Source organism: Lipophrys pholis (genome assembly GCF_963383615.2).
Source record: "Lipophrys pholis genome assembly, chromosome: 8".
Lineage (NCBI taxonomy): Eukaryota > Metazoa > Chordata > Actinopteri > Blenniiformes > Blenniidae > Lipophrys > Lipophrys pholis.
This window is the reverse complement of record NC_137630.1, coordinates 14,138,206-14,163,126: the sequence shown is the minus strand read 5'-3', so window position 1 is coordinate 14,163,126 and position 24,921 is coordinate 14,138,206. Positions and strand designations below refer to the sequence as shown.

The following is a 24,921-nucleotide window of genomic DNA, read 5'->3' as shown; positions in this document are numbered from 1 at the left end:
GATCAGACTTGGTGAACTTGGCTTCAAATATGTCCAGATGTCTTTTGAATATTTCATGTGGAATCCCCACCACACACCACACACTACACACACACACACATAACTTGAATTCTTACTTTATGCACCACTGCAAACACCTGCATGCAACACCAGGCAGTGTCTTCCCAGTATTTTAACGAGTTTCATTTGAATCTCCCAATCAAAACAAACCAGGTGTGGAGATGATGTACTAATGTGCTTTTTTTTTTTCTCTCTCTCTCTTCACATGATTCGACGCCTCAGTAGTGTGAGAATGACTGAGTGAATTCAGGTCAGGGAGTTTCTTGGTATTCGCTCCACCAGCCTCCACCCTGTGAGACAGGTGAGCACCCCAGAGGCTACAGAGAGAAGGGGGCCGGTTTGGGGTGGGGGTTACCCAAATGTTTACACACAGTGTGGGTCTTTCTAATCCTCCTCTGAAGCCTCAGGCAACTTACCCAGGACCTTCCAGGACTCTACGGAGGTGCGTGCTGACAACACGGCTTACAATCACACAGAGCTATGACCCGCTGATGGTTCGCCTTAGCGTGAGTTTGTGAGCGAGAGAAACTTTCCGATTGAAAGCGACAAGACGTAGCGAGGCTTCCCCTGACCTGGTGTCACCCGGCGCGATTCCCTGCTGACAGAAACGGACAAACAGCAATGTCTCATTTAAAAGCCTGAAAAAATGGCGGCCATCTCACGCGTACACATCAAAACTTGTGGACCTTTGACCCCCCCCCCCTTCCCCCAAACGCCTCAAACGTCAGTGTACAATCAGAAGGGCTGCTGGACTGAAGACACACAGCTCGGATAGTAAAAGACACAAAGGAGCTTTTGAGAGAACTTATGGAAATAACTGGATCTAATTATGGTGCTTCATCGTAAGTCGCAAAAGCGATCAAGACCGTTGGAGGGCCAAGGATCTAACGAGTAGAAAATCCCCAAAATCTCATAATCGGTACGTTCTGACAGACAACGGTGATCAGTGTGCAGAATGAGATTAAGAAAAGAGGGCAGATTTAAAATGTTTTGGCAGGTTACTTGAACATATAAAGAGATAAAACCTCAAGATCAGGAATTCATCTTTGTTAAATATGGTGGGCATATATCGACTTTATGCATTTGAAACGTTTAATTTTTTTTTATTCTTCTTCCTCTTTTTTGGAATGAATCGTTGCAAAAACTTGGCCACAATAAATTTAAGGCCTTAATCCAAATCTCCCTAATGAACGAAAATAAGATTTTGGTTTGAACTGAATAATTTGAACATTTCTTTATGATTTTGACCCAAAATGCATTTAACATAGATTGACTATATTAAAATTCCTCGATAAAAGTCCTGACATTTTAGAAAAATCCATATGTTCTGTATCATTGTTAAAAGATTTATCCTTCTGGTCAGTTCATCCCATCCCTGCTTCAGGACAGCCTGTATCAGCACTGTGGCACTAAAGTTTGTTGTAGGAACAATTGAAGCGCATCACTAATTTTTCTTCACTATGAACTTCACTTTTCATATGTGTGTCTTGCTACTTTAAAAACTCGAGTTTATACCCATGCCTTTATAAAACTACAAAGTTCAGCTGCGGAAGGGTTTAACTGCTTTATGATGAGATTTCCAGTTTTTATGATTCCAGTTCGGTGTAGCGGTTAACACTCCGGCCTCACAGTGAGAACGAACAGGTGGATGGATTCTGGTTTCTAGGTGGAGTTTGCCTGTTCTCCCTGTCCATGTGTGGGTTTTCTCTATGTACTTGAGGGTGTTCTCCCACAAAAAAGGCAAATATGAGGTTCATTAGTGACTCCAAATTGTGTGTGGCAGTCTGTTTGCCTTATCTTCGCCCATCGTCAGCATTGTAGACTTTGGTCTAATGGCTTTGTTGACACTCTCAAAATCCACAATACCACCAACACATCCTTTAAATGTTTCAGTACCCTTCAGTACAAGAGGCTTCCCAGTTGCAGAAATCTGTTGAAAAGGATGAGACAGGGTTTGTTGTACTCAAACTGTCAATCAGAGCACTTTGATTCCAGTCTGATCCTTTGCCACTGAGCTCCCATGAGGCTGACCTACTTTACATCAAATTGCTGATGCATCTCTTGCATTCATCTGCTCTGGTGTTTGCTTGTGCTCCCTTCCTGACTGTTTTCTCTGCTCCATTTTTTTTTTCTCTCCCCCAGCAGCTCCCCACCATCCCTACTCCACCCCACTTCTTGCTTTCATTATCTGGACAAGTATGAACAAGCCATACTTTGTTTTGAAACGTGATCTGGTAAAAGTGGAGCACACCAGATCGTCAGATGACCAACCAGTGGCGAAGCCGGGATTGTTTTTCTTCAAAACGAGAGCTGAAACTTTGAGCTATTTCAAAACACGACTCTAGATACTGAAAGAGTGTTGGCATGAATGAAGCAAGTAAGAACAGAGCGGCTTGCAGCTGTTGATCATGAGCAACACCTGGTTTCGTTGGGTTTTTTTTTCTAAAGCGGCACAGAAAACAAACCGTTCAATGAAGTCTGACCTCCCAAGTCAAGGTACAAACACACACATGCTCACACACACACACACACACACACACACAGACAAATATTGTCCAAGTCACAATGTGAATTAACCTGAGGGCTACAGTACCTGACAGGTGTGCAGTCAGGGCTCAGCAAATATTGTCCCGGGGCTCAAATTTCTCAATTCTGTCTGCTTTAACCTTCAGGACCAAATATTCTCTGACAGAGGTTGTGCACCATTGCCTAAAAAGAGAAAAACGTATGCTTCCAAGGGGCCGAACCTGCCAAACTGTCTCAGAAAATAAACTTTTAGGCTAACAAATCAAATCCATCGTATTACAATATTATTATTAACTGCACTCAAAAGCTTTAGACTAGGTAGGTGGTCTCTTTTTACAGTCCAGGCTTGAAGACATGTTCACGTGCAACTTTGGAGGCGCCTTACTTCTAGATGAGACCCTCCGACACACATTTCCACATTCCCTGGATGACTCGGCTCGCTCATTCCTCTGAAATTGACCACTAAGCCAAACAAAGAAACTCAACTATACACGTGCAGGAGCCAAGGCTGATATTATGGGCTATTAAAGCTCCTGCTATTCAGGCCACAAGCCAAAAGTGAAGAAAAAAAAAAAAGTGGCTGAGTCTCTTCAGGATGTGGGTGTCATTCACATTGAAATGATGACGGGTTGCCTTCAGCCAATTACGCCTAATTTCCTTAGACTAGTTTTAAGGTAAAGAGCAAAAGTAGTTATGTTCAGGGCAGAAGCTGATCGTGTGAGAGCGCGCATACACACATACACACACACACACACGCACGCACACACAGTCTGAGTTGCAGGTGATGGGCAGGTGCTCTTGAGACATACGTTTAAGGGGGGGGTGGAAGGAGGAAGTGGAAAGAGGAAAGGCTCCAGTATTGAGCTAATTTCTAAATGTAAAGTGTGAAATTGAATCTACGATTACGGTGCAGGAATCTATTCCCAACTGAAACAAGTCAGGCATCTGACTTTTTCCCTCCGTAAGTCCGGATTTTTCAGAAAGAAAATAAAATGTTATCAGGTCTGCCATCGCACAAGGGGATCTCCAGGCTGTTATAAAGAGCAGTAAAACAGTTCAAGGTGCTGATTTATACTTTTGTGCTGGTTCATGTTTACTCAACGTGCAGATGGTGTGCTCAAGTCAGGATATCGTAGTAAATAGGAAAAAACAGAAAACTCCCACAGCAGTCTGTGCTCTAGCCAAAACATCTACCTGCAGACACTTTACGCTCACAAGGCTGCAGCAGTCAGCTCACATGACCGTACACTTAGTCATCAGGACAGCAGACCAGGAGCCAGCCATCACCTCAGCTCACCCTCTCAAGGGTGGCCTTCAAGAGATGTCTGAGAACGAATTAGGACCAGAGTAATCTGATGAACGCAGATGAACGCAGCTTTTATGAAAATATGAACCACGATTTGGCAGCTGAATATCGCTGTGAAGGAGAGATGTCAGAAATAGACCCAGTAGCAGCTCTGAACGAGTTAATAAATCAAAACGTGAAGGTATTAACCAATAAGTGTAATCACACGTGTAGGAGCACACCCAGGCCACGTATGTTCCTAACAACCCTGTGGCTTTCTCGTTGCCCGGAGCCACACGAACGAGTCTGAATCTTGAAATATCCAATAGAGGAAGGTTGGATGTGTGTGAGCTGAGGCGCCAAGTTTCAGTCGAGTACAGTTCTTAACAACCCCTCATCCAGCATATTCCAGACATGCACTTACCTGCCCTGCCGTGAAACAACTCATTGCTGCACTGTAACCATCACGTTCGAGGCTCACCTCTCTCTACACCGGCTAAGGAGCTGCTCCAACCGTTACTGATGCACAAATCTACTCCTTGTAAGAGAATAAATGAACAGAGGAGCTGATAATCTTACGGGCAGAAGGCCACGCATCTGATCGAGTTGAGTGAGCGGCTTTGTGCAGCTTTCGTCTTGCAGCAAAGTGAAAACAATGGTGAAACTCTCATATTCAGCATTTTTACGCCTTAACACACATGTGTAAGTCTGAAGGCTCGGTTTAAATGGTGGGCCTTGTGAGGATACGACAACACACCATCATGACCAACACATTCCTGACAATCCGTCTCCTCATCCCGAATCCCAGACAGACACAATATCGACCTTTGTCTTCAGAGCATATGTGCTGTCACATAAGTGCAATGCACCTGATGAGCTGCACAACACTACTTTCGCCAAGTGCGCCTCACAAAGCACAACCTGCAGTTTCAGGAAAACCCAGCTCGTCTTTCATTTCCAGGAAAACTCCAGCAATAAACAGGTGTTGTGAGGAAACTGGAATGTGTGCATGGAGACCTCAGTGCTCCGTGTGCATTTTATTGTCGCTGTGTGTTTATTACTGTACCTCTGTGGCGTTGGCAGCCTAGTGTGTGTGCTGGACGGTGGCCAGCAGCAGTGTGTGAATCCAGGCCATCCCAGGGTCAGACCCAGCCACTCCGCTATCCATTGCTGCCTTGTGTTCCTCCCGGCTTCTCTCCCCTTTTCTCCTCACTCTGATTCTCTTTCTCTTCTTCGCATTAAATCACAGCACAGAGGTTTTGTCTTTTTTTAAAAAAAAAAAACAGAGCTCCTCTTCTGGTTTCTTCTCCTTCTTCTCTTTCTTCTTGTTCTCCTCAGAAAAAACCCCCAAAAACAGGTTGAAAAAAAAAAAGAGCCACCACTTGCTGCTCTCAGAGCTACTTACAATGCAGATCCCCTCTCTAAGCTCCTCTGCTCTCCCTTCCCTCTTGCTTCTTTTCCCCTCCCTCTCTCTCTCTCTCTCCCTCCCTCTCTCTCTCTGCTACTGTTGGGGAAGTACTCTCTTGTTTTCTTCTATTCTCCTCCCTCTCTTTTGCCCTTCCTCAAACTCTAATAGTTATTTAGTGTTCAACTTCAGTCAGCACCTGCTTTGAAACAGAAAGGGAAAGAAGCAGAATTGGAAAGACAAATGTTGCTCTTCCGTGTGAGTGTGCACCAGAAGAAATGTGGAGAATGCCTAGTATGATGGCAGTAGTGTGTATCCGTTGTATATGTCGTATGTTGTAGGCATGTACAACTTGTGCGCTAACACCAATTTACCACAAAGTCTTGCCTGAAACAATGCACAGTTTGCCTTGTCTTTGTAAATCTGACAATTCCCCATACTGTGTGTGCAACTTCTAGAATTCTAGAAATGAGAATTTGCATTACTGTGTGCAGCTTCTCCAGAAATGCCTCCAGCTGTGAGCGTGCGCACGTCTGCATGCCGCTTTCACCAAATGTCAGCCTGCAAGATGGTGACAGAAAGAAGCTGCGAAGGCATGCTTGAACTCTCTCGTCGCCTCCCCGTTTGCTGCTGAAGCCACCATATTCACTAATCACACATGAAAAGAATGATGCTGGGTGGTTGCACTGGGGGAGATCTGGGTTAACCCCACACTGCGGTTAATTCCGCGGTGGCGGACGTTTAATTGTCCCCAATTTAGTTTGAGGGAAAATAGGTCAGTAAAAGCTTCAAAGTTGACTGTGATTTTCCTTCTGTGTCGCGATTCTCACGGAACACAAATATGTTGGCGTCACACAGCGAGACAAGGATCGAATTCTGATGTGGAAAATGGCATTTCATCTAATTAAGTGCAGTTTTCGTGATCAATATTGACATACACACAAGTGGGGGGAAAAATACTGAAGTAATTGTGCACGTATATAGCAAAGCAAACAACAGATCCTATTTCAAACAGTACATACAGATAAAGGTGACATGATCCAACAAATTATAAACACATCCGTTTGATTTCAAATTTGAAATAACAAAGAGCAGTAGTTATCATACTCTAGTGTAAGATTTAACAAATGTGCATTAAGTTTACAGCATTACATGCAAATGATAAGAAATTCAGTGACACACATGTGAAGAGCCAATTTGAAAGTTATTAATTGAGCTAAGAAGACTTCTGAATAACTTGCAGTATTCCTATACAGGCACGGTGAGAACATACACACTTAACATGTAAAGGTTTGAAATTGTACCGTTTGTTTTCTCTGTGAATGGCGGGACCCACTGCAACGCTGTGTGATGGATTGTTAGAATGATGACTTGAAACCCTGGCGTCATCATCTAAACTACAGATAGCTTAAGTTTCACATCTCTGAAGATCTGATAGGTTCACATTCATGTCCAACCTGTTAATGAAGTTGAGGCTGTGCTTGTATCACCTCACACAGCTGAGAGAACGTAACATCTCTACTGTGCTGCTGGTATCCTTCTACTTCGCTACAGGAGCATCTGTGCTTCCTGAGAGCATCACCGCACGGTACGGCAGCAGCACAACTCAAAACAGGAACGTCCTGCAGAGAATGATCTGATGTGCTGAATGCATCGCCCCGATGACACTGCACCGCCTTCCAGCACATCGACACCAAGTGGAGCAGGTCCGAGACCAGTCGGACCATCAAACGCTCACCACCCCAACCAGAGGGTGACTGGCTGCCCGAACGTCTCTGCTCCATCAGGCCCAAGAATAAAATGCTGAAAAAGAGCTTCAGCTCCACCCAGGCCACTAAACATTATATACTTATCAGAATGGATGGGGCCACACAGGGGTGCAGTGGTTTGGACTCCTGCCTGCTAGTAAGAGTTCCTGTTCGAGTCCAGGCTGGAATTGGAGGTCCTTTCTTTGCATGTTCTCTAGGTCGTCTGCTTTTCACCCACAGTCCAAAAACATCCGGTTAGGGCTCATCCGTGACTCTAAAATTGCCCGTAGGTGTGAAAGTGTTTTTGGTTGTCTCTGTGTTTGACTTGTGATGGACTGGTGAACCGTTCAAGGTGTACTTTACGTTGACCCAAACTGGGATGGCCTCCAGGACCCTGTCACACCGAGTCTGCATAGAAGATGATGCACAGTGGCAATATTGAACAAATCTAGCATTTATTTTAATAGGTTTCAGATTTACTAATATTATAACATTTTCACTTTATATGTAGAAGTTAGATCACTACTGTTTTAATTGACTTCCACAGTATCTAAAGTTACTGCAGTACAATCATGTAGGTGACAAATCTCTTGAATGTTAGAATTTTGGGTTAAAAATAATCTAGACTATTGATATAAATTGCTTGTAACTTTTCAGAACATATAGATGTACAAATGTATTCTGAATATATTGCATGGATGTGGTCAAGGTGGTCACCTTCATCAGTGCCAAAAATACTAAGTACAAAGATCATTCGTTCAATGAAATGATGAGGGTGTGTATTTATGATGTGGACGTAGTTCCTGTGTGGTCGTGCATATGTCTTTTTAATTGTATTTTTGTGTACACAAAAACTATTCATTCATTTCCAATAAGGTGCTTCAGTCTGTTCCTCTTCATGTCATTCCTTGCATTGATTTTTGTATTTTCTTGCAGCATTTTTGATTGAAAACTCAGTTTTGCTCACCCTTAATCAGTGGATAGAAATAGTTAAAAATATACAGCATATGGAACAGATGACCTACAGTTTAAGGCTGAAGAGGGACATATGTGCGGCTCTCTGGGCACCATGGGAAACGTTCCTCACACATAGGGGTGACAACTAAACCTAAACTTGGAACACTTTATTCCCTGTGAATGTTGTGAAATATACAGATGTAACTCGTGATGCACATGATCCCCCCCTCCCCCCAACGTTACTGTTGTTCAGGTTGTTCAGTAGTTTTTATCTGTGATATATAATTGAAATATAACTGTGATGTATAAATGCATAACTGTGTGACTTTACAGAGTGGTTCTGTACCTTGTTATTTCCTGTGAAAAAATTTAATAAAAATAAAGTAAAAAAAAAAAAAGAAAACTCAGTTTTGCTGTGGTTGTGTTCAGATTTCAAGGACGACTGAACATTTTTGCATCCAAAATGTCAAAACCGATACATTACCTGCCTTTATTCACAGCATCTATCTGTGATGTTTGACGGATCGCCGCAGTGACACACCCACACAAATGCATGAAACATGAGGCTGGTGTTTGTTTTGGGGGTATTTGTGCTCTTTGAAGTGAACTCCCATATATGCCGTGTTGCAGTGTCTTGTTTGCTCCCTTATTACTCTGTGGTAGATTTGAAGCTGCAGCTCGTGCCTGTCAGCCTCTCCCTCCTCGCCCCGGCAGCCGGTGGATGAGCCAGCCGGTGTCCACAGCGCATACCTGTGCTCACTGACATGTACTAACTCACTCTTCCTGCAGGCCATGGCAGAGGAACGCACAGCAATCATAACAATCCCAAGATGAATGTGGCCAAGAGAGACGAAGGGAGGGAGGCAAAGAACGTGTATTTAGGAAGAAAAAAAAAAAAGGGATGACAGGGATGAAATAAGAGATAGACAGTGGGAGGAGTGAGCTGTGGAAAGGGTGAAGAGACGGGGAGTTGGAAGAGGAGGAGTAGAGGAGATGAGATAAAATAAAAGTCAGGAGTTGCCCAAGGCCACAGCCATTGGTGCAGTTTGTGAGAGGAGGAGGAGGGAGAGGAAGAGAGAAATCATTAAGGAACACCTGTCTGCTTCTGACTCCTAATAAATCAGCACCGTCTTCATCTGTCTGCCGTCTGGAGACGATTACACTCCCTGACAGAGGAGGGGAAGAAAGTGGAGAAGGTAGATGGAGATGAATGATTAAATGTTAAAGCTCACTATGTACAGTATCTCTCAGCTGAGGCCGGAGAGCTGCACAATCCCACGCTCGGGAGGCATTTGCATTCATCAAACTAGATTTATTTTTGCTCTAAAATTTCTAAAATGCAAAACATCTCACACATAAAATATGTCCTATACCTAGGTACTATTTTACTCCTGTTTACATATTGTACATTAGCTACTCTCTGGAATATTCCGTATGAATACTGAGCAGAGCATTCAAGTAGAAGAGAACGGCATGCTTTGATCTGAGGAGTGTAAACAACAGATAATCTGCGAGATAGCAACAACACTGTCAGCTCACAATCACGACTTTTTTAAAAATTAACAAGTTAAAGCAAAAGAAGGTTGTTTGACACTTTACAGTACTTGTGGTGAAAGGAAGTTGCACCTTGAACTCAAGTCATTGCTCACCATAAAGCATGTGACACAATGTTAACATACTTTAAAGAAACACTCCAATAAGTTTGGACAAAGGTCTCTTTTCTTGTCATGAGTACAACAGCAGCCTCTAGAATCTGTGGCTTAATGTTCTCCATGGCAGAGCTTGGCCAGATCGAAGAAAACCAAAGTGAAATACACGAGGCTTTGAAGAGAAGAGAAAAAAATAAAAAATAAAAAATAAAAAAGATTCAAAGGAAAAAAATGACTTTAAATCAGATTTTTATTCTGCACACTACCTCCCTGTTGTGTTATGAAAAAACAATTGGTAATCTCGAATCCAGTTTGCAGATGAAAAACATATAACTTCAGTTTAATTGGTGGATTTCAGTCTTCACCTCACACTCTGAGGCTTGGTGTGACGGGAGCCACTGCAGGTCTCAGATGGACGTATGCCAAATTCTGCCTGGACCCGACTGGAAGTAGCCCGATAACATGAACAATAACATGCTGCAATCTTTGAGCCAATCGTGAGTCGCATTTTCTGAACGAAGCCCCAATATTCTGGTTGTGGCAAAAGAACATCTGGTGTTGGGTTGCACACATTAGAGTTTTACTGAATCTTTTCTGTCCATTTCAAAACGTTTTTCTTTGCTGTTGTAACTGATTGTTGTTTTGTAACTGGCTGTTGGTCAGACTTCAGTCAATACAAAACCATCATATAGCAGCAAACAAGAGCCAAAAGCAAAAAACTAATCCAACTGACATTGGCAGAAAAGAAAAGGGAGTATCTAAAGGGAGAAAACTTATACCCAGAAAACATATTAGTCAATATAATATACCTTACTTTCTGTGCATAGTTTATACTCATGAGTTATAACAACCCGTCCTTTCTCCAACAGAGAAGAAATACTGGTGACTTGTAAGTAGCCAGGCAATAAAACATGAAATTGCTGGGATATAACTTCTCTAAAAAAAATGTGGGGAAAATGAGGTGAGTTATCACACCTGCTCCTATAAGCTTTGCTGGCACATATGCATGAATTAAGCAAAAAGAGCAACTTGAGTGCAAAGACATTTCTCCACCCAGAGAAAAGAAAGTCCACTCCTGCTATCCCAGATGTAAATGAGTGTCTCTTATTCCTCCAAAATTCCCTCCTGCTGCTTCTTTTTCCTCGGAGGAGTCCTAACTCATGTTTCCAAAGGACGCGTCACTTGCTTCAGGGGAGGCAGAGAGGTTGAGTTTGGACAGGGAAGGAATGGAGCAGAAACCGAGAGACAGGAGAGAAAGAGAGAGTTAGTCCTGTCAGAGAGGCCATTGGAAGACGTATGAAGGGAGAAAAAAAAGGATCAAATCTGAGCTGCAATATGCCGCTGAATAACAGTTTGTTGCTATATTTGTTAAGAGGATCAGGAAATAAAACAAAACTTTTTGTAAAAAAAAAAACAACAACACTTTCAGAGTGAAAAGCTAAATATTTTTTAACTTTTGATCATTAAAACTAAGATAAGCAACAACACAATATTACAGCAGATTACATCTGGATTTTGACATGTACATGTTGCAATAACATTATCAATACTGTGATTAAAGAGTACATGATTCCTGCTTCAGATGAACTGATTGATTTTTGTAGTTTGGCAATTGGGCCACAGTAATTGGGGATGGCTGCTATATGTGGCCATCAGGCTGCCAGTTGCTAATGTCTCATATGATATGATTTATAATATATTTCTTTAGAGGTAGGCAGCTTTAAAAAACAACAACAAGATGCCCATAATAGTACTTTTTATAAACCACCAACATCTGCTAAACATTTCTGTTTCCCTGCACTTTACTTCATATCTACCTTAATAAGTAAATTCAAGAACCAGTCATATAACAGAGATAGGAAGTGTCACTCATCACAGCTCAGATTATAAATAATTCTTCTGCGTGGATCTTTGGAAATAATAAAAAAGGAAATAATTCTGCGGTGTCAAACATAAGGTCTGCGCATAAACACTGGCCTGGCAGAGGGTCCACTCTGCTCCGCTGCATGACATTTAAGTGTCGGAGTCACAAAGACATTGACTGGAATCGTTTCTATGAAAGCTTGCCTCTTTACTGTAGTAGCAATAGCATCACAGGTATAGTCTGAATTTACAAAAACGTGCATGCCGAGTGCTGCAAAATAGATTGGTTTAGGACATTTGACTGTTTCTTACAAGAGTTATTGTTAAAAATAGCATAGTGTTGAAAGTGCGCCTGCTTTTCTTTAAAATGGTCATGGCTCTGTAAAGTTTTGTAAAATCTAATGTAATATTTTTCTTAATACATCCATAAATATCCACTAAACTGAAAAACAAAAAACAACCAACACAGGGAATAGTAGAACAATTTACTGGCCGGGCCCATTTTAGACCAGTTTGAGTTGTATGTGGATGCTGGACTGAAATGAATTAATTTATTACATATCAATTCATAAAAAACTGAATTCAAATGGCAAAAGGTGTTAATGTAGCCTTCTGTACAACGTATAACTACACATTAATAAGCATATTTTGGATCTTTTAGATTGCTGGAATCATGACATTTGTCTTGAGAAGTTACTTACTTGTGCTGTACTCACCTGCCCTCATCCAGAAACACTCACTACATGAGACACATGACAACAGCATAGGTCAGAGCACAGGGACACACACACACACACACACACACACACACACACACACACACACACACACACACACACACACACACACACACACACACACACACACACACACACACACACACACACACACACACACACAGAGGAGGATGAATGCACACACTGTGGGACTTGTACAGTCTGCAATGTGAATATCTTTCTGTTTCTCACTGTAATGATTTCTGTCCAGTGACATCACCTCCACCAAGCTGAGCATCAACAGACGTGTTGGACAAAAGGAAAACAGCAAACTCGACAAACAGACATCAGCTCACAGCGTCTGAGGATGTAATCGCAATCATCTAACACCAACACCCTGGGCACTGATCCTACACAGATTACGCCTAATGATCATGTTGTGTGCATCGCAGCGAGTTTATGACAGCTCGTCGGACCGCAGGTGCTGAGCAAATTCCCTGTGGAGGGGTGGAGATGGGCGGGAGAGCTTTAAAAGGCCTTTAAATTGTGGAATTTGTTTATGGGAATCAGCAGAGACAGTGACAGGTTTAATACAACATGACCTGAGAACATTGTTCTACTTAAATGCATCAACTGAGTGGAACAATAACTGACAACATCACTGCAGGATATTTGCAATATGACTCTGATATCAGGATGTTATGGTGGAAGCACATAAATATTTAATTTAAAGCTATAAATAAAGATACGCTCTCCTGCCAGCTTCTTAAAATGTAATCTTGTTTATGCCTTTAGCAGCACAAGTAACAATTGAATTTAGTGCTCAATACAGGTTGTCACTAATATATTGCTCTCGTGTAGTTCTTATCAAATTGTTTCTGTTTATAATCTTCTGACATAAATCCATTTAAAAAAAAAACAAAGCAACGTTGCTTTTTTTTCCCCTTCCAAGAACAGATTTAGTGGCATCTAGTGGTCAAGTTGTGAACACATACAGTACTGTGCACAGGGGACGTTGAAATGTTTATAACAATACAATAAATGTTGACACAACACAACAAATCTCATGTTAGGTTTTCAAGCCCGATTCTTCACACATGAAACAGGAGAAGAGAAAAACCCTCATTCCTCAAAACATCCAAACAACTGGATGTTTCCATCTTTCATCATCCAGCAGGGAGCAGAAAGATATATGAAATATGAAGGATAGGTGCATTTTGCATCCAGGTCTGCCATAAGTGTGTGTTTGTGTGTGTTTTTTCCAAGTGTGTGTGTCCCATGTTCTTACTGACCTGGGCTGGAGGCGCCTGGAGTGGTATGGGCGGGCCCTCGGCCTCGACTCACCAACAAGGCCTCCTGGTTTTCCGCTAGAGCTTGCTTGGCCAGATAGCGCTCCCTCTTGATCTTCAGCTCCAAAGACTCGGGGACATCAGGTACAATCCAGTCGATGGCTCGCAGGACGAAGAACACCACGTGCTGTGGGAGGGGCAGGCATGGAGACCAACAAGAAAATTCATAGTGTGTAAAACTATTTAAAACTACAGATTTCCAGCTGAAGGATGTGTGAAGGCAGGGAAAACCCTCAACAGGTCAGTAGTCCATCACAAGACAAACACAGAAACAGAACAAAAAAAAAACACCATAATTATATTCACACTAAAAGGGTTTATAATAAACCTCCGAGGCATGTGTTTGAACAGGGTATAAAAGAAACCTCACAGAAGACCATGCATAATCCACCCAGAAAGGCTTCCAAACCTGGATTCAAACCAAAGCTATTCTAGCTGTGAGATGGGAGTGCAAACCACTACTCCAGAATGCAGCTTTCTGCAATAAATCACAAGACTACAGAGCCACTAGCTTAAATATGTAACCGTGGTGCAGCAGAGGCTATACATGTGGGTGAAAGATAGAAATAATAAAAAGCATGTGTGGGCATTACCTTTACTGAAAAGGTTTGAGAGACAAAGCAGATCCCTTCATACCTCAAATGCAATGATAAAACCGAGCCTGACAGCAAGGAGCTCCCAGTAGAACAGTGTGTGGTTCCCTTCGTTGTCTCTGAATGCCTTGTACCTAAAAAAGGAAAAATCTAAACAGTAACTGCAGTTTTGCTTTGAACAAGTGGGTGGATGTACCACGCAGCAGCACATAAAAAGCATCAAAATGAAATATTAATGTTTTACCATCAGTAATACCACCCTCTGTTGGTCAAGTCTGGGATGTAAAAACAACTTAAAACTTCGAAACTTTCAACAAATGTACAAACCAAGTTAAACATTTGTGGATCATTCCATTACTGTTCTATTGACTCAGACTTTAGCACAAAGCATACCTGCACAGTGAATACTCCGTGTAGTTCAGAGGGGCGTGAGCCAAGGTGAAGTTGACGTATCCATTGAGATCGTTGTCAAACTTGTACTGGTAGAGCAGGCGAGGTAAAAACTCTGATGTGAAGGCGATAAGGAAAGCCTGACGACAAACATAAGACAATGTTTTAAAAAAATTAAAACCACACACACACACATCCTTGCAGCCTGATAGTTCAGTGTTTGTTGAAAGACTCACGTTGGCGATGACCGACAGGTGCGACAAGGCCTCCAGTATGTTGAACCAGACGCCGATGTTCTGGGCGCGCTCGGCCACCGGCCGCCGGTACTCACACACAAACTTATGGGCGTCCAGGCGGATCTCCACCCAGTTGTTAAGAAGGGCAAAGAGCGGAGCCAGGGGAAACGCCGCCACAAAGATCGTGATGAAGCCAAACTGGAGCACTGCAGCACAGCACACAGCTCTTGTTGAGTCATCGAGCGCGGCAGTATGTCTCACTGCATTACACGGTGTGCTTCAGGTGGATACAGACCCATCTCCAGGTACTCTTCAAAAAGGCCTTCACACTCCACCAGCTGGTAGTCCTCCTCCCAGCGCTGGGGCTCCTGGGACCTCTTATTCCCCAACACCTTGGCCATGGTCCTTTTCTGCTGCCAGGCCTTCACCTTCCTGTCAGGACAGAGAGGCACGATGAATGTGAAATAATTAACAATCAGTCTTAAATACAGAACATCAGCTTTTGTTTCCACATAACATTTTACTTTCTGCTGTCAGTTTGCAGACAAATCATATTTCCCAGGCATCATAAGACATTGACAAATTGTGGTCATTTGTTTTACAGGCAGAGAAAAACTGTTAGGTTGTTGTCACTGACACATCCCTCAGGCTCAGAAGACACTGCAGATGCTTACTGAGCCTCTTTGCATTTGGCATCATCGCTCATCCTGGCTCTGCTGTAACACATAACCAATCAGCCTGACAGTGACGAGATTTATGATCACCAACATTGCTTTAATATAATCAACCTAATCATATTTTCAACACGTAGGCTGTGATGCCAAAATGAACGTGTGGGTATTTATAGGTTAGTGTGAGAGTAGAGTTTGTTAAACTATAATAAACTAAAGAGTAGAATCAATTCAACTCCACAGTAGATGTGACAGTGAATGAGTCAGGGTTTTTTTTTAATCTTCTATTTGATAGTTTAGAAATTGTTTCTTTAATGCATGTTTATGGATGATTGTAATCTATTTAATCCTTAAAAAAACAAGGGTCTCACAATTCTGGGGCAGATAGAAAACTGCAACAAATAGCATGAAGCAATGGACTCAATTTATGACAATATAATGATGTAATACAACGTATTAAACAGAGGAGCCTTGGCTATAAGAAACACAACTCAAACAACAACGAAATGAAATAGGAAACACCAAAATCCAAGTAGCGTAATTTTGTCAATTAACTTGGAGTATTTTATGCCACCCACACAAACTGAAATATAGACTTGAAGAGTTAATGCCACATAATGTTGGGTTATTTAGTTGAAGTAAGGTGGGTGTGAAAATTCTCATAACCCTCGTGATAGGATGAGAAATCCATCCAACCATTAAAAATCAAACAAGCAAACATCAGCTTGACCTCTCAAAATGACACGCTGGCTTATGATTCGTATGTGTGACAACGTACGGTAAAATGAACTCCTGAATGTTGTTGATAAGCTGCTTCCCCACCATTATGATGAAGAGTTGTTGAGCCAGTTCAATGAGGCAGCCCCCGGGGCCACACTGTAACAGCAGACAAGAGGTGTGACTCAGAGGGGCATCAATTTTGCATGCTGGAATAAAAACCCAGTAGAAAGGATCTGCGGTACTTTCAGACCGTGCAATAGATTACAGGTCATCAAAAAGTGGGAGGGACTCACATCTTCATTTCTCATCCCAAACAAGGTTCCATAGTTTGTGGGATAACCCACGAACCTGACAACACACAGAGGAATGACACATTAAAACGGCACTGCCTCTGTGATTCATTTATTAGTTTTTGTGTTTGAGCCACAACTCACCTTCCTTTTAAAAAAGCCACATAGAAAGGAGATGAGTAGAAGTTTACAAACTGGAAGATGAACACCTTGAAGATGAAGGAGTTTTCATACTGGGTCTGAGTCCTGTGCATCTCTGCAAAGTAGAAAATCGTATGCCAATGCCCCCTTTTGATTTGTTTCAGCTTTGAGCCTAATAATTCCTCTTTTAACAGTTACAAATAATGAGAAACAGCTAAGAAATGTTCAACTTAGTGTGTAAAAAAAAAAGCAGAGGAAGTTACTTCTATATAACCACAGCTTGATGCAATCTGGTAATAGAAAAAAAAAAAATGCAAATTGCACCTTTCTTACAGGGCTTATTATACTCTGACAAAACCAAATTCATTAAAATTCAAGTACATTGCAAAGTAATTGAAATACCTGTTACCAATATACTGCATACAATGTAAGATGCAGTTCTTGTGAACATATCTTTGGAATATGCCCACGTCAACCATCACCTTAATCCCCCACTGACAAAGTGGTAGAGGAGGGAGAGGATGATGGGATCAGATTGAAGAGCGTCAGCTACTCTTTAAGAAGTCTCATGTTTATTTACCTGTGATTAATTGACAAAGTGAAATTGATATCCAGTATAAGGAATTTAAGAGCAAAATCGATCCTTACCCCACTTTGTTAGCTGCTCAGCTAATGCAGTGTAGACCCGTCCCATCAGCAGGATGAGGCCCAGGTTGACAATACTGCTGGAGATGTTGGCTATGGTCCCTGCCTGGAGGAAACATCACGCATGTATCAATGTTAGCCGTGCACAAACAAAGTAAGTATATAAATATCAAATGCAAATATTTTAAACCAGAAGAAAAGAATGACACATTTGAGTGTAAATCTGACTCACCTCGGTACGCAGCACAGGGCTCCCAGTGCGGAACATCATCACGCTGATGATACCGCGACACATGACCACGGTCACCAGGAAGATCATCACCACACACATCTGTGAGGAAAGATGTGAGAAAAGACTACGTTAGTAGATCTTTTTTTCCATTACAGAAAAAAGTACCACCTTTGTGTAACTGGACTTCCCTTATTGAGCACATTTCCAAAACACAACTAGTTTGTCACATTCATCCATCAAAACACTTGTGCACCAATGATGCTGGCTGCAATGCATGGGGTCTGACCTCCATTGGGAGAAATAAGGGGATCGTTGTCTTGCCAAAGGACACTTTGGAATATGAACAACACACACCCCTACAAGTATTTCATTAATACGGCTTTGGGCGGGGATGTGAAACTCATTTTAATCCAGAATTTATAAGCAACCCCATTTGAAGTTGAATGGACCAGAGCAGTAAAATGATAAATATAACAGACCTGAGACCTTTGAACTATAATACACACTGTTGGTGTTGGTACAATTTATAAACAACAGCGTACTTCATTAAACGCATTGTATTGAATAGACTGCACTGTGTGTGATTGGTGCCAAGGCTGCGTCATCAGGAGAATGGAGTGAGAAAAATGATATCTATTAACAATTTAATCTTGGATGGAGCATACGGTGTGATGGAGATCGTGTGTATCCCGGAGGACAAATGACCTGGATTTATTTTTAGAAGAGGGCTCAGTTACCCCTGCAGGAGAGAACACAGCAGCACACAGGTGTCAGCTCAACCTTTCATTCTCATCAATATCACATAAACAAAGCTCAAAAGAAACTGAGCCTTGAAACGTGAAGGAAAATAAGCTTGTTTACTTAGGGAGATGATAGTGATGTTGTATGAATCAGATGATGGTACATAACCTCAACAAATCCCATTACATCACTGACATCAGAGGGACCAGTGATATTGTTTAACTTAAATAACTGTTGTCATTAACAAAGTAATTCACCAATCTCTTCATACAATAAACCTGCAGTGCTAAAACAAGTGACTTACCATCATGATGATGACCATAGAGCCGGTGAACATGCGAGACAACCTGGTCTTTTCCGGAAAGTAGGGCTCTTTGACACCTGTCACTGGATTTTGCTCCATAGTCGGGGCCATGGCCGCAAACTCTGGCCGAGGACGTTCCTGAAATACATGACATGGCGATCAGCAGCACTGTGGGACATTTAGGTGTCTGAAGTTTACGATTTCAAACCCAAACAAAAGATTTCCCATTGTGAAATTTGGAAGGTCCTTCTTTATGGTACCGTTTATTCTGATATATGCAAATAGAACTACATAGTACCGCAGCCTCTGAGAGAATGACGAGAAGGAGTTATAAAGCTGTGGGAGATTTAATATTTAGGATCATTGGGTCAAACTCTAATTGAGAGTCAGCGAGCAAAGGAGGGTTATGCAACCTCTTCTTCATGGAAGTCCATGCAGTCCCAGTGGTGGGCCAGGGTGGCCATCTTTCTCTTCCAGTACTCCAGAAATGTTACCGCCCAGAAGGACATGAACACACTGAAGAAGACAGTGCCTGGGTGGTCAAATAAGTAGCCCAGCTGCAAAGCAAAAACGACACACAACATAAATCACCTCCCGGTCTTCTTACATTGTGCAAATCCATAAAAAGAGTTATTTACCAGTGAGAGGCCTTTACCTTCGCCATGGTGCAGATATCAGACATGTTCCAGGCCTTACATGTTTTACAGAGAGGACACATCAGGTAACTACCACCACTGTCACAGATTTCTTTACTATGAACAGACACAGAGACACAGATGAGTCACAATCACACAGCATTCATTAAAGGTTATGAAGCAATTAATCTTAAAAGACCTTAATGAATTGATTACTTGAAGTAATTCAAATACAGATAATCAATAAGTGTTGAAACCGGTTCCTAGGCCAGCTTGTAGTCAGGTAATGGCTCCTGCGCTTTCCTTTAATAGGTTGATTCACTGAGGTCCTGAAACTGTGACTAAATGTAGCGTCCATCAGGAAAATACAGCCTGGACTCAGTGAGAGATGTCTATCTTCTTAATTTCAGTAATGGGAACGTTATGAAGCACTAGCGGTCCATTATCATGAGAGGGCTGCAGGTTTTTTTTTTGTTGTTTTTTTAATGGCCACAGACTGCTCTCCATCCATCCTCAGCTAATCAATGCCTCTAATCTGCAGTGTGAACTAATGAACTTGAATCTGAGACATTTGGTTTCCTTCATCCTGAAATACTGACTTGTCTTCCAGTCTCTCTAAACGCGTTCCTTTGCTACAGTGTACAGGGACGGTATTCCTACCAATGGAGCTGATAGAAAGCTTCAGTAAAAAAAAAAACACAACCAAAAAAACTCCATTAGTGTACACTGAAAGATAATTAAATCTAGACTCTTGTAGTGGATACTGTGGTGGTGACAAATAATGTATATTTAACCTGGTAATAGCATAGCACATGAACATTTCATCATAATGAGGCTTCCATTTACGAAGCTTGTTCTTATGTGCCTTTATATGTGCAGCATCTAAAAATATACTTGTGCAGCATCATTTGCGAGAAAGTGTCTAAGTGGAGTTTAATTTCCAGGCAATGGCTCGAAGGAAAATGTTATAATGTGCGTATTTACTTTCTTTCTGAAGGGAAAATGAGGGAGTACGATCAATACTAATATAATGTATTAGTGCATTAATGTACAAAGCTGAACCAAGCAATAGTTTCAAATACCGGATATGGCAGAAGCGCAGGTTTTCATGTTTCCTTCAGGGACAAGTCTACTAAATCTGGCTTATAGAAAATAATAAAAAGAAAACTCATAGAAATACTATAGATATATTCTCGACAATACAGATATACTGAGTAACTAAAAGAACCTGAAAGGCTGCTCGAATTAATAATAATAATAATAATAATAATAGTAATAATAATAATAATAATAATGATAATAATAATAATAATAATAATAATAATAATAATAATAATAGTAATAATGATAATAATAATAATAATAATATGTCTTCTTTTCGGCTGTGAGGATTTACCTGCTGATCATTACATGTGACCTCATAAATCTGGAGTGACACAGCAATACATACAAACAATATAACACCTCCTCTCTCACCTGCCTTCAGCCATGTAAATGTTCAAGATATCACTGAACAATTGTGTTTAAATGTGTGTTGCTTTGTGTAGAGTTTTTAACCTGGTGTGAATTGTGCAAACTCACGCTGGTGTGTTGGAACCCATGGACATGACTCCAGAAACAAAGACGAGGGTTCCCACCACTGCTGCCGGCAGCAGCCAGGCTGTGTAGAAACCTGCAGGGATATACAGCTCCATCAGTACTGCAGCTCTCAGCTGATGCCGGGGAAAGGATGAGCAATTAAACAGTGGAACTGCTGTGCTGCATGAATAAGTTGTGGAGGATTCTTTTTTCTGTTTCAGTCTTGATTATTATTCTATTTAACACCAGCGCCAAGGTTTTGAAGTGATGGGGAGTTAAAACACATGGGAACATACTGAATATGTGTTTTTGGGGGTATGTATAACCTACATTTACAGTGAGATGTTGATTAAGGTTTACCAAAAAAGAAAATATATTACTATTTTAAATTATATGATTCAAATTCATTCAATAATTCCAGCTAAATGTTTAAAAAATATATTTATTTTGAACAACAGATTGGACATACAAAACCATGATTAAAAGCTTCAGCACCATCTACGTAAAGAGACTGAATGAAAACGCATATTTACCCAGCCAGGCAAAGTAGAACGCAATCTTCTCTCCAAAGTATTCCCTGATATGGTCCAGTGGTTGATACTTGCACCATTTCCACCAGCGGGCCCAGTAGTAGTAGAGAACCTGCCTCTGGTTCAGCTCATCGGGACCGATCTCATACTTGGGAAGTTCAAAAGGGCCCTGTGGCGAGAAAAACATGCAGCCGGTTAGAGAAGGGGAATCAAGGTTATCTGGGTTCCAAAACAAATAATAATATCTCACTGATAGTAGCACACCTCATGAAGGGGGAAAGCGGCCGAGTATGCTCCCTCATTCACCAGTCTCTCCACACCAACCTCAGCCCTCTTCCTTTTCCCGTACACTGCCCCAGCGAGAATCTCATACACCTGGACCAGGAGACACACTCTCACGTCAATCAGAGAAAAACAATGCTGCCCAACGTCCAGCACAATGTTATAAGAGTGTGTGTTTGCGTTACTCACAACACGTTGTCTTTGCGTGTTATTGAAGTAAGTTTCATGGTTTTCACAGCCGAGAAATCTTTGAAAAAAGAAAAAGGAAAAAAAAAAAAAAGAGGGACCATAATTGACGTATGTGCCCTGGTGGGACTGAACATGATTTGATCTCGTAGTGGACCCATCTTAACTCACCTGTTCATCTTTGACTTGCGAAAGGCACATGTGTAATAATCCAGTGGCCTGTTGGGCACCGACTCCTTCATCACGTTAGGTATGCATAGTCTGCTCAGTACACGCGCAGAGGTGTTCAAGTCCAGATGTGGCTGTGCCTGAAGGCCACACGCATGCCGAGTCAGCATCTTATCATCCCTCAACAATTCTTTGTTGACATCACTGAGAGTGGCTGCAGTGGCTATAAAGATTGGTGCTTTCCGTCAGCTTTTATCTTTTGCGTCAGGTCCAACATGTGTGTGTTATATGTGCTTCATATGAGCTATTTTCTGGCTACAGATTTGACCCCCCCCTACAAGAGCCACATTTTGTTAACAGCAATGTCATACAGCTTTACCCTTAATTTGGTAACATTCTCATTTATTGCAGTTTCCTCACAATTTTTAATTGATGTTAATCACAGAATATATATTTGTATAGCCATGTTGTACGCATGTATAGCCTGATAGTTGCTTTTGATGTGACGTTAAGACGCAAAAAATGATTAATAGTGCATATAAAAATGGTGCAAATCACTCTATGACCATTCTTTGTTAAACATTAACATCGGGGTTTTTTTAAAGCCAGAAATGGTCAAATTAATGCAATGTTGGCTTGCTTGATGACGAATTCATGACCATTCAAAATGTTTTATTACATATAAATGGAACACTATTCATATTCTCTATTACCACTCTCACTATAACATTTTCAAATACCAAGAATTTCCAGGACCTCTATAAAGGGTAAACACCCTCTAAATCTATGTCTCAACAGGCTACACATAACCTGTGTACCACATTTTCATAATTCAGTCTGGATTGAAAATGGACAAACCAAATGGTAGAAGCCAACATACTGATGTAATCCACTCGGTGTTAAATCTGTTTCAGACTCTAATATGAACAGTAGATGGATGTGCTGACCTGTAATGGAGCTCTAAGGCAAAGTTCCTCTGCATAATACACCAAAACATCCCAGGGAGCATGAATTTTAAGAAAATGAATGGTTTTCTTCTCATTTGCCGTTTGCTCCTGCAGGGCAACAATCACAGAGGAGAGACTAATTCATGGGTAACAGGTAGAGTACTTATTAGACTTTCTTTTATAATTAGGATTGTTTGTTGAATGTTCTTGAATCTTAACAGCAGTACCTTTTCCATGAGTAGTCCCACACTTTCAAGATTCTCAATAAACTTTTCCCTCCAGTGAGCCAGTTTTGCCTTCTTTCGTTCAGACCGGCTGTTCTCCTCAGTGGGAACATTTTCCCCGTCGTCACCGGTCACCTCGCTCTTCCCCTTTCCTCGCCGCTTCCTCCTCGAGCGAATCTCCCACACCAGCACAAAATCTGAACCCAGAATGAAGCCGTGAAAAGAAAAATAAGACGCTGAATCTCTTCCCTATCGTTGTGCTAGTGATGCTGCCTACCAATTTTAGTTTTCCCATCTCTGAAGTAATTCCCCCGCTGTGGAACTGGCTGGTTACATCTGGTATTCAAATGAAAATAAACGCCATCCCCTCCATCCACATCTTCATTAGCAGTTGCTGATGAAAGCTGAAATCAATGACATAGTGAAGTCAGTACAAAAAGCACTGATATTTTCTGCAGATGCCTCCTATCATTATTTGTACATTGTACATTATACCAGCACACAAGCATAATAAAAGCCTTCAGTCTTTGCAGTCCAGGACCAGACAATGGTCACAGAGAATTCGACAAAATTCTCTGTGACAAGTTACTGGGGCATGAAGGCGGAGGTACCGATGTGTGAATGTGCCGCTAAAGCCGTCTCCTGAAAGGAGAACACATTGCAGCTGTTGAGAAGGTAAGACAATGCTTACATATCGTGGTGGGATGAAGACCCCATTCTGCAGACTCCCATAGCTGTCTGTTGTTTGTGCTTGTTCGCCATCACCCAGATCCAGGAGGACCTCTCTGTCCCCCCTCTGTAGCTCCGAGCCCTTCCTCAGCATGACGGCTCAGACGGTCCTGTGGTGTAGTAAACTGAGCATTCATAAAACTGCACCATGGAGGAAATCTGTGCTCAGCACTGAAGCGATGCACAGATAACAAGTAACACTTGCTTTTAGGGGGGGGGAAAAAGGCAAATATGGAGTTAAAAAAAAAAGAAGGTTGACACTATACCTTTGGTTGGAGTGAGAATGAGGCTGAAGCTGCTGAAGTCTGAATTTGCAGCAATCTGCGTTGCTCTTGTCCTCCTCCTCTTCTTTATCTCTGCATCCGTCACGCTGCTCTCCTCCACTGCAATAGCGGCAGCATACCGTAATGGATGTAGCATGTGGGCAGCATCTTGTACGGCAGAGCTCTGCTGCATCTCAGCAGAGAGAAGGCACATCGCACATTTTTACTTCATAAATAATGTAATAGCTACAAGGCACAGGATGAGAGAGTGAAGCCAAGACCTCGCTGGCTATAATTATGCTGGCAATAAAAGTGTGTGTGTGTGTGTGTGTGTGTGTGTGTGTGTGTAAGGGAGGGGTGTCTACTTCTTTGATGTCACTGTATCTCCTCATCTATACAAGTTGTTTTGCTGCTTCTACAGGACCATTAGAGCAACCTGGTGTGCGCGTGCACGTGTGTTCATTTGTGTGTAAATTGATATTTTGTCTTTGATTGACATCTGTTCATGTTAAAAAAAAACAACCTGTGCAAACACTTATTTACAGTGGTTTAAATACAATGTATTTTTAGATATTTTAAATACAAACTGGAAACTTCTCTCTCCTTCGGTCTATCCCTCATCATATTTTTTTTTTTTTTTACTTCCAATTAATTTTTTCTGTAGCTCTAACAAATTCCACACATACTGTAAATAAATTGACGTATTTAAGCCATTTTAGTTCACGGTACAAAATCTCACCACAGACCCTCAAATATTCCCCATACACAGATTTCAGTATGGAGACGTACACGTCCTTTTGCTACTGTCATAGCTCCAAATACTCCATTTAATTGTATTTGAAGTACAGTTACCATAGA

At 41.6% G+C, this 24,921-nt stretch overlaps 1 protein-coding gene across 1 annotated transcript; it reads right to left on the bottom strand.

Annotated features, from left to right (window-relative positions):
• Window positions 1-9,863: 9,863 nt before the first annotated feature.
• On the bottom strand, window positions 9,864-24,187 carry ano11 (anoctamin 11). Its single transcript, XM_080470413.1, has 24 exons — window positions 24,067-24,187; window positions 23,763-23,910; window positions 23,349-23,475; window positions 23,075-23,268; window positions 22,848-22,955; window positions 21,904-22,040; window positions 21,736-21,793; window positions 21,529-21,639; window positions 21,268-21,433; window positions 20,738-20,828; window positions 19,177-19,273; window positions 18,935-19,078; window positions 18,522-18,659; window positions 17,477-17,575; window positions 17,248-17,350; window positions 16,603-16,714; window positions 16,462-16,516; window positions 16,227-16,324; window positions 15,073-15,209; window positions 14,778-14,983; window positions 14,545-14,681; window positions 14,195-14,285; window positions 13,554-13,685; window positions 9,864-10,815 (listed from the first exon to the last, which is right to left on the bottom strand). The coding sequence occupies exons 2-24, from the start codon at window positions 23,892-23,894 to the stop codon at window positions 10,789-10,791; spliced, it is 2,700 nt and encodes an 899-aa protein (XP_080326539.1). The 5' UTR covers window positions 23,895-23,910; window positions 24,067-24,187; the 3' UTR covers window positions 9,864-10,788.
• Between the last annotated feature and the right edge of the window lie 734 nt (window positions 24,188-24,921).

Excerpts from the sequence above, each read along its gene's own strand:
- ano11 (XM_080470413.1), bottom strand. The coding sequence starts at position 23,894 with ATGCTGAGGAAGGGCTCGGAGCTACAGAGGGGGGACAGAGAGGTCCTC. Across the intron at positions 19,079-19,176 it reads ATATCTGCACCATGGCGAAG|CTGGGCTACTTATTTGACCA; the intron begins GTAAAGGCCTCT and ends TTTGCTTTGCAG. Across the intron at positions 18,660-18,934 it reads TGGACTTCCATGAAGAAGAG|GAACGTCCTCGGCCAGAGTT; the intron begins GTTGCATAACCC and ends CATGTATTTCAG.